Raw genomic sequence first — 9,943 nt, forward strand, 5'->3', positions numbered from 1 at the left:
GCCACAATCGGGTCCATTTGAAAACCCGGAACCTGGACGCTCGTGACCCCCTGAAGCAAGAGCCTTAACCTTCCGCTGGAACGCGCTGCTTTACAAAGGCTTTTGTAGCGGTACCATTGGTATCAGCAGGTAGAATCGGCCCGGGCTTTGGGGTTCACACACACCTAGCACTGCACTCGTGCAGTTTTCCTGCGTTTCGATGTGTTCACACACACACACGCACGCACACACACACACACACACACACACATTTCCAGCCACGGTGGGGTCAGTAAATAATGCCTGTCACTCTGCTGCCACTCTTAGGGAGAGAAGTCAGAGGGTTTTGTCCCCGAAAACAACAGAACTGGTGTGTACAGGCGCAGGAGACAAGATCCCAAACCTGCACAGATCACCTCAGAAGCCATGAGCTTGAGACACTGAACACGTGGCCCAAGCATGTTAACCTGGTCTCGTGTGGTCACCCTGCCTGCACCGTACGCGGTCGCCTGCCGATGTTGGACATGATGCCTGGGGGTGTCCCTCGCTGTCCAGCATTAACATGGGGTCATACCCATGGCCACAAAAAGGAACGTGGTACTGCACCCTGTTACACAACTCTGTGCTGCTCTTTTCCTTTCTGTGGCTGTGTGGTTGCTATGGTTACAGTTAGGCATGTGTTGGTGTGCGCTTTTGTTCAGCATATGCATCTGGAAACTTACACCCTAAGAAACTGCATGCCAGTGTGAGAAAAATCTTGTGCCCACATTATCTGAGCCTGTTGCTAGGCAACCCATTCTGTTACAACACTCTTCAATGACACCTCCAGCAGAAGAGGCCAGGTGGGATGTACCATGTGTGCACTTTCCACAGGGGACAGGACTTATGAGCCCCAAACACATATGGCGAACAGCACTTCTGCACCATCTCCATCATCGGGAAACGTGTATTGATGTTAGACACGCTGGAGGTCTCACACACACAGATATGCGTTTATGGATAAAGAAGTGAAACACACTGTGAGCTTTACCTTAACACACATGCACAACATCAAAGAGTGAAGACACAGCAGCAGCCTATACAAAACTGGTGATAATAATTCAGTTTTCATCTAGGTTTCATTTCAGCGAAACATTTTTCTCTACGTAATTTAGTTAACTGTGTTGCCAAAATGTGCATGGATTTTGTAAAGTAACCATCCACGCTGGCTGAAGCTACTTTTTTCCCCAACTGGGGGTCCCAGCAAACCAGAGCCTAATCTGGCAACATAGGGCGTAAGGCCAGAGAGGGAGGGGACGCACCCAGGCTGGGATGCCAGTCTGTCACAAGGCACCCTAAGTGGGACTCGAACCCCAGAACTGCCAGAAAGCAGGACCCAGCCAAACCTGCTGCGCCACCACATCCCCCCTAAAGTAACCCTTAAAGTTAAAATATAAGCTGTCGAGGTCACTAAGTTTGCAGTAGTTAGTGTCTGACCCCGCTTCCAGAAAGTTCTGTTTTCACTGACTTGGTGAGTCTGTTCATGCAGTTTCAATTACTGTAACTTATTCATTTGGCAGGGAGTTGCTTACATTGATGTACAACATATGGTAAACAAAGTACATCAAAAACAGACAAAGTGCTTTAGGCACACACACACACACACACACACACACACACAGAGGACTATGGACACACAGCATGTGTGTGTGACATCACCATGTTGCTGGTTCACATCCCTCCAGTAGCTCCTATTCAGATAGCAAAAACATAAATAACCACAGCAGTCAGTGTTGGAGTCATTGATGGAGCTGTCAGGAGATCAGGAGAGAAGTGGCTCTCAAAGAGATGGGTTCAAGACCCTTTTTCAGTGTGGGAGGGATTCAGCAGCTCTGAGGGACAGGGGGAGCTCATTCTACCATATCCGGAGCAGAACCAAGAACGTACAGACTGTCGATGTGGGACCGCAAGCAGCAGGCGCGTAGCTCTTGCCGAAGACCAGGCTGCGACACAAATCAATGGTACGTCTCTCCTTCCCTCCTCTGCAGAGCTCCCTCCAGTCCAGGCCGCAGTGCGATGGTTCGGTCTCCTGGTCCCCGCGGGTGTGGTTGAAACGCTTCTCATGCCAGTGTCTGCAGAGAAGCCTCCTGGAGGTCTGAGTGAGTGAGTGTGCGTGCGTGCGTGCGTGTGTGCGTGCGCGCGCGTATGTGTACTCTGAAAGCAAGACGCATCACGGGGTTCTTCGCTGTACTCTTTAGTAGCATCATTTCTCGGTTACGCGCTTCTGCGCCAGCGGGCGCGCGCCCTCGTGCTCCGCCAACATAAGTCGCTTTTGCTTTTATTTCTTGTTTTTTTATTTAGCGATTAAGAGTCCGAGTCCGATCCTTTTCCTTTGCTTTGCGATTTATGCCATAATTCATCTGTGGACGTGGGGGCGGCGAGCCTAGGGAGCCTGGGGGTGGGGAGGAGGCGAGGAGACGAGGAGGAGACGAGACGCACCGACCGGACCGAACCGGGCTGGACTGGACCGGGTCCCACAGTGTCGAACACACAGAGAGACTCGGTTCGAACCCAGGACGCGGGGGTCTTCAGGGGAGCTGGAGGGGGAAGAGGAAGAGGCTCGCGGTGCCTTTCTGCCACCGTCATCAGCCTCGGCATCGGCATCGTCAGCGGCGTCATCATCATCATCCTCGCGAGGGACACGACACGGCACGGGACGGGGGGCCTGATGGGAGCAGCGCGAGGCTGAGGGGGTCCACACACCGTCATCCGTGTGAGGAGAGAAGAGCCGATCAGACAGACAGAGGACAGTGAAAGAGAAGGAGCAGAGGACTGAGAGGTCAGTGTGTGTGTGTGTGTGTGTGTGTGTGTGTGTGTGTGTGTCCACAGACCGCAGGATGAGAAATAACCCCACTGTCATTATGATGGATATTGAATAAAGCGGATGAGTTTCATCAATGACCGAAAATCGCAGCAGTTCAGCCTGCCCCATATTGATGGTACAGTGTGTGTGTGTGTGTGTGTGTGTGTGTGTGTGTGTTCCGCAGGACACTGTGAGATATCTAGTGACACTAACGTCTGATCCCCTGTCACCTGTGCTGTGGCTCCAGTACAGTAAAAGTGTGATGTGCTCTTTGAATGGGAAATATTTTCGTATGGCTACATTACATTGAGATATTTCCTCACTGTTACACATGTAACATCATCAGTCACTTTGATGCATTGTGACATTCTCACACTGTTTGTTACACTTGCTACATTGTTACCCTTCACACTGTTACAGTATTACACTTTGTTATATTGTGATATTGTTGCACCGCTCACTCACCACATTGTTACACTTCGCACAGTTTCTTATAGTATCATTGCGGTAACCACGTATGCACGTCAGAGGCCTACCGTACAGTACCCAGCCCCGAGAGCTGTGTTAGCATTTCAAACTCCATATGTCCAAAAGAGGATCCTGAGAGACACCTTGAACTCAGCAAGATGTGTTAGAAGCTCTTTTCAATGGATGACACGGAAAGTGCGCAACCTCCCTGGACATCCTCTTCACTGTGAATGGCCTCATAAGTGTACTTGTTTAAACCTTTGAAACATTTCATCTGAGTCTCACATGTGAAAAGAAGGTGGCTTGTGAGGGTCAAACCGCTACCGGTCATCGTTAAAGCAAAGTGGCCGCCGACAACCCGTTGACGATCCACTGAGAGTCAGTCCGTAGCTGCAGGTTCCAATGGACTCGAACTATGGAAAATTTGCCAGATGATTCTGTCAGCCCGCTTTTCACGTGCTCTTCTGGCATCATTTCGGCATCCTCGGTTCCGTGAGTTGTACGTTAAGGCGAGATATCGTGCAGAGCATAGGTTGTAAATGTCTTTTCTTCTGTTTGTGTAACCTTGTTATAGGTCGGCAGTGGGATCCCCACCTTTTTAAGGGTGATCCTCAGTCTGGTCAAGGAGGTGGATGGGACCCACGGTCCTACCTTTCCTCGAGGTTCGCAGCGGGGTTTCTCTCGTCTATGGTCCTCCTTTCCAGGCTCACTGGATTAAGCTGTAGCTGGTGACGTCTTCTTAAACTGTTTGGGGAATCTCTTGTGCTCCACAGACGTACTGTCCAATGGAGCCCGCTTATTCTCCCCGGTGACCTTCCATTAAGATCAGGATGTGCCTGTTTCCATCGCTTGTGGGGCTCCCTGGTCGAACTAACTGCCTCTTGCGGTCCTCATGCGGAGGGACTCTTAAAGGTGTAGCCGCTGCGAATGACGGTATATGTGACAGATGTCACGATGAGCACACTGGGCACCCAGATGTCTGCCTGTCTTTACACTTGCTCTTTACTCTGATTTATGTTTATTGATCTATCCGATCTATACTTTTCTCCGAAGGGATCTGGAGTGTGCAGCTACGTACGCTGATTTACCTGCTGTATTTATACAGCTGGCTCTTTTATATTGTGTCGGTTCAGGCTAAATACCTTCACAAAGGCTACTGCATCAGGAAGTGGGATTTGAACCTCTAACCGCTACACCACCTGCTGCCTGAATTCTCACAGCCACTTCACACATTGTTCCTGACAGTCACAGCACTGCGGTCCCAGTGATACCCCCAGTTATCCTTGTCCAAACTCATGTCTCCATATTAAAGGCTTTGAGCTGAGAGAGCATGAGAACGATAATCCCAGGCAGATTACATCGAAATCGAGATTAAGTGGGAAAGGGAAAGACAGGCGCTGCACTGCGGCTCCCGCAAGTAAACGGAACATGACGACCATAACTGGCCGTACGGCTCATATTTACGCATCCGCTGCAGCGAAGGTGTTGGGTTAAGGGGCAGCTGAGGTTGCAGGTGCGAATCCCGCCTACTGCCGTAGCGCTGTGCGGAAAAGCACTCAGCCAGCGTTGCTGTAGTAAAAATTAGCCAGCTCTATAAATGCGTGTAAATGGATTATGTTTTGAGGATTACATCGTTTACACGGCTGCCCTACGGATTAGCGAGGCGGCCTTGCGACGGCCTGCAGGGTCGCAGTCTAAATGACGCGGTCCTTATATTGTCTCAGTGATACTGTCTTCTCTTGTCTTACTCCATTCTAGGTCCTGATTGGCTCACAGCTGGCGTGACCCAAAAGCCAGTGACCAATCAGCGATGGGCGAGTTGGAGCAGCTGCGGCAGGAGGCGGAGCAATTGAGGAACCGGATTAGGGTGAGATGCGTAGGAAACGAGAAGCACTTCCGTCCATATCGGTAAAGCGATTTTTTTTTTCAAACCAAATGCCTTCAAGCGCTAACTGGCACCTGAAACATTGAGAAAAGCGTTCGGGGCAGAAGTCCTTCAGGAGTTATATCTAGTGCTCCCCGTTCCCCGCAGGATGCCCGGAAGGCATGCGGCGATTCAACCCTCACGCAGGTAGACCTCGGCGTCAGCACCATCGCTAGTGTTAGCACTTGCATATTAACAGTCATTTTGTAATTTTCATGGCTGTAGCGTTGAGCCTGATCCCGGCCTCTCTCACTCTGTGCGCGCGCGCACGCATCTCAGATCACGGCCGCGCTGGACCCTGTCGGACGGATCCAGATGCGAACGCGGCGCACACTTCGTGGACATCTGGCTAAGATATACGCCATGCACTGGGGCTGCGACTCCAGGTGCGTGTCGCCGAGACGCCTTCGACAGCCGAGCTGGTGCCGCCTTTATAATCTCACTGCTCGTTTTCTCTTGAAGCAGCTTTGAGCTCCGAAGAAAGCGGTAACATGTCCAGAGTAAAGACAATCGTCACACCAGTCGCCGAATTCGGTGGGATAGCCGTGTCCATCTTGGCGCCGTTTGCTCCGCCCTTTTCTCGTCACATGCAAATGGGGTCCCTGAAGAGGACCCGGAGTGAGGGAAGCGCGAGGAGCAATGGCCCAGTAGGCCGACGTGTGTATGTGCACGGTCACGGTTTTGTGGAAGAGAATTACGCAGGGAGAGACGTCCGGCATCCCGTGTCCGCATCACACCGTGGACTGTCCCTCTGTGTCCCTCTGTGTCCCTCTGTGTCCGCAGGCTACTGGTCAGCGCCTCCCAGGATGGGAAGCTCATCATCTGGGACAGCTACACCACGAACAAGGTGGGCATTTTCGTCTGAGAGAGCTGATGGGGTTCGAGTTAGAACCCCTGTCTTTGGCCCCGAAGGTCACGGGTTCACTTCCCCCCTCATTTGCATTTAACTGCCACTTCTCTCCAAAGCAACTTACAGTGTTGAGGTTACAATTATTTACATTTACATTTATTCATTTAGCAGACCCTTTTGTCCAAAGCGACGTACATCTCAGCGAAAGTACAATTTATGCATTACGTTAAGAGAAGGAGACGGTTTTAGACGCGAGAGTCTCGATCAAACCTCGTTTGTTCCCTACCGCTTGCTGCACCGAGGTTTATTTATACAGCTGGATGATGTTCCTGGAGCAATTCAGGGTAAGTACAGCCAGAGGCAAGGCTCAAACCTGGGACTTTTTGGGTCCAAAGGTAGCAGCTCGAACCACTATGCTACCAGCTGTCCTTAACCCTAATCTCTAGCTCTAGTACCCTTGAGCAAGGTACTTACCCTGAACTGCGCCAGTGAAATGAGCCAGCTGTGTAAATGGGTAAAGCATGTAAAAATAGGTAGATTAACACCGTAACTGTGGGGAGGCCGAGAGTGTAACGCAGAAGAACACGTCGAATAAATATCAGTGTCTGCCGGTCCAAAGTGCTTCCAGGCTCCTGGGAAGGAGTGCGATGCCCCCGTAATCCATCGCCGCTCGCTCCGTACACCGTTCACCCCGCTCTGCGGCGGCACGCGGCCCACGGCCCACGGCCCACGGAGCCTTTTCGCTCATTGCGCTTCGCCGATCTTCTTCTCCCGCTTCGGGATCGTATGCGGCCGACGTGCCGAACGCACGGACCGAGCGCGCGTCGGTCCCGCGGAGCCCTCGGTGGTCCTGCGCCGCTCGCCGGACGCCGGGCTCCTGCGAACGTGGGACCTTCGGGTGAACTTTCCATTTCGGCAGGGAGAACGAAAAAACCTACTTACGATTCCATTGGTTGCTCTTAGCCGATTTCGCAAGGAGCCCGACGAACACGTTTTCCTGACGAGGGACCCTCCTTCGGTCCTTATCGCGTGAATTTGAATGTTGCCGTGACCACGGCGCACGCCCCTCCCCCCAGGTGCACGCCATCCCGCTGCGCTCTTCCTGGGTGATGACGTGCGCCTACGCCCCCTCGGGGAACTACGTGGCCTGCGGAGGGCTGGACAACATCTGCTCCATCTACAGCCTAAAGACCCGCGAGGGCAACGTCAGGGTCAGCAGGGAGCTGCCGGGTCATACAGGTACCGACCCGACCGCGTCGCCGAGCGAGCGACCGTAAGCGACCCCCTTTAAAGAGTCCGGGCTTCGGTTCCTCCGAGACAGGAGCCTGTAAGTAGCGGCGCACCCTGGTTAATTACCGTGGCCTCCTTCGTTAATCGCTGACAAGAGCGTAATGAAGGAGGCCCCGCGTCATTTCAGCTGCCGCTGCCAAGGGAGGGAGGCAGCAGCCCCCCCTCCCCCCGGCAGCGACCCCGCCGCAGCGCTTTGCTCGAGAAAGGCCGTTCCGAGGACGTTCGTCGCCGAGCGCGTGTGGCCCGTCGCTGCTGCCGTTTTCTGTCCTTGATCTGCACGATAAATGCCGACTCAGGAAGGGTGTGTGTGTGTGTGTGTGTGTGTGTGTGTGTGTGGGGGGGGGGATGAAAAGGAAGGTGTCATTCGCAGGGTGTTTGTTCAGCAGCGAGGCCGCGGTGCGCAGTCAGTCAGTCCCCTATCGGATGATGCCGAGCACAAGGTGACTGCAGCCGTGATGCTGAAAGGGGCTCTGATCTCACCGCTGGCGAAGAGCAGCCACCTGGCTGTGAATTTGAGCGGCAGGTGGAGTGGGCGGGGCTTAACCATCGCACCGCAGCAGCAGGGAGACACCCCCCGGAGAGCAGTACTCCAAGTGTGAGCGTGGCGGGTGGGGCGGGTGAACGGTGAGGGACGTGCCGGAAATCGTTATTCTGAGGACCTCCAGCGAGTCGCTTTCGTCGCCGACGCTCTGTCACCACCGTCACCTGACCCCTGTGTCCGTCTGTGCCGCAGGTTACCTGTCCTGCTGCCGCTTCATTGACGACAATCAGATCGTCACGAGTTCGGGAGACACCACCTGGTTGGTCGCCGTGCTTCCGCCCCCCCCCCACCCCACTCCCGTGCGCTTTGTGTGACTCCAGTGCCGGGCCGCGTGACCCGACAGGGAACCCGTGTGACCTGCGCTCGCGGTCTCGCACGCCGGCGTCCCTATAGCGGCTCACGGTGCGCTGCTATGCTTCCTGTCCTGCAGCGCATCATGGGACGTCGAGACCGGGCAGCAGACCACCGTGTTCTCGGGCCACAGCGGCGACGTGATGAGCCTGTCCCTGTCCCCGGACTCGCGCTGCTTCGTGTCCGGCGCCTGCGACGCCTCCGTCAAATTGTGGGACGTCCGGGACAGCGTGTGTCGGCAGACCTTCGGCGGGCACGAGTCGGACATCAACGCCATCTGTGTGAGGGAGCAGCGCGCGCGTGCGTGCGTGCGTGCGTGCGTGCGTGTCTGCCTGTGCGCCTGTGTGCCCGCGCGCACGCGTCCCTCCTCTCTCGCCTGCGACTTCGGGCTTTCGTTCCTCCGTCTTGCTTCGGCTGACCGCTGCTCTCCCTCCGCGCCAGTTCTTCCCCAACGGAAGCGCCTTCGCCACGGGCTCCGATGACGCCACCTGTCGGCTCTACGACCTGCGCGCCGACCAGGAGCTGAGCCTCTACTCCCACGACAACATCATCTGCGGCATCACCTCGGTGGCCTTCTCCCGCTCGGGACGCCTGCTGCTCGCCGGCTACGACGACTTCAACTGCAACGTCTGGGACGCGATGAAGGGCGACCGCGCCGGTGAGCGCGACCGCCGCCGGGCACCCCCCTCGCCCACGCTCAAGGTCGCATCTCCCTCGTTTCCCTCCGAAAAGTGCAGTAGCTCGCGGTACGCATTTCGTGTGTTGAACGCAGGGAGGTAAAATCATGGTATAACCGAGGCGTGATGTTGGCCGTTACTGTAAAACACTACGGCCGGTCATTTCAAAGGTCCTGTTCCTCCTCCTCCTCCTCCTCCTCATCTCGACTCCCACGTCCCTCCCCAGGGGTGCTGGCAGGCCACGACAACCGAGTCAGCTGTCTCGGGGTGACGGACGACGGCGTGGCCGTGGCTACGGGTTCCTGGGACAGCTTCCTTAAGATCTGGAACTGAAGAACTCGCTCACACCCACACACACCCACACACACACTGGTGCTGTATTGTACATAATACCACGGCATACAAGTATACAGCATACCTTGGTTAGCGCGCGCACACACACACACACACACACACACACAGCACGTGTATTAAAAAACAACAAACACACATTGCACAACCAACACAAACCAACAGATAAATGGGGACCCACAGATATGGACTCAAAGAACTTGAGGAGATTCAGCTTTGGAGAAGATGAAGAAAATGTGGAGAGAAAATCGCCGCCGCGTCACACCCGACTTCTTCCGCCGTGGGGGCGGAGCGAGGGCGCCCCGGCCCCGCCCGCGGCCCCGCCCGCAAACCCGTACCGTCTCCGCCCTACGACAACGCCGATGCCAGATGCGGGCCTGCTGGGTCAACACGCTGTGCTCGTGCGCGGGCGGAGCGACGCGGCATCGGTCCGGGTGCGACAGCTGGGGGCGCAGCGTAAATCGGGGCGGGCGACAATCTCAAGAAGATACGGCGTTGAGCTTTGTTGTAAAACTTCTGCCGTTTATTTGCGTGTGCCTCAGACCCTGTAACCGAATATCGAGTAACAAATAAGGAGAAACGAAGGCCGAAGTGCACGGTTTCTACCGAGCGGGTCCGGGTGCTGTCGCCCCCTACCGGAAGGGTGTCTCGCCGCACTTTGTCTCCATCG

General features: G+C 54.9%; 1 protein-coding gene across 1 annotated transcript; it reads left to right on the top strand.

The window, feature by feature from the left end:
• The first annotated feature begins 2,191 nt into the window (after positions 1-2,191).
• Positions 2,192-9,629, top strand: LOC108922889 (guanine nucleotide-binding protein G(I)/G(S)/G(T) subunit beta-2-like). Its single transcript, XM_029257456.1, has 10 exons — positions 2,192-2,797; positions 5,048-5,156; positions 5,322-5,360; positions 5,493-5,635; positions 5,997-6,060; positions 7,140-7,302; positions 8,087-8,153; positions 8,325-8,526; positions 8,687-8,903; positions 9,149-9,629. The coding sequence occupies exons 2-10, from the start codon at positions 5,100-5,102 to the stop codon at positions 9,253-9,255; spliced, it is 1,059 nt and encodes a 352-aa protein (XP_029113289.1). The 5' UTR covers positions 2,192-2,797; positions 5,048-5,099; the 3' UTR covers positions 9,256-9,629.
• The last annotated feature ends 314 nt before the right edge of the window (positions 9,630-9,943 follow it).

This window comes from Scleropages formosus, chromosome 13, assembly GCF_900964775.1.
Source record: "Scleropages formosus chromosome 13, fSclFor1.1, whole genome shotgun sequence".
Lineage (NCBI taxonomy): Eukaryota > Metazoa > Chordata > Actinopteri > Osteoglossiformes > Osteoglossidae > Scleropages > Scleropages formosus.

Bases quoted from the DNA above. Each gene is read 5' to 3' on its own strand.
- LOC108922889 (XM_029257456.1), top strand. From the start codon at position 5,100: ATGGGCGAGTTGGAGCAGCTGCGGCAGGAGGCGGAGCAATTGAGGAAC. The intron at 5,361-5,492 runs GTAGACCTCGGC...CACGCATCTCAG, and splicing joins GCGATTCAACCCTCACGCAG to ATCACGGCCGCGCTGGACCC. The intron at 6,061-7,139 runs GTGGGCATTTTC...CCCTCCCCCCAG, and splicing joins ACAGCTACACCACGAACAAG to GTGCACGCCATCCCGCTGCG.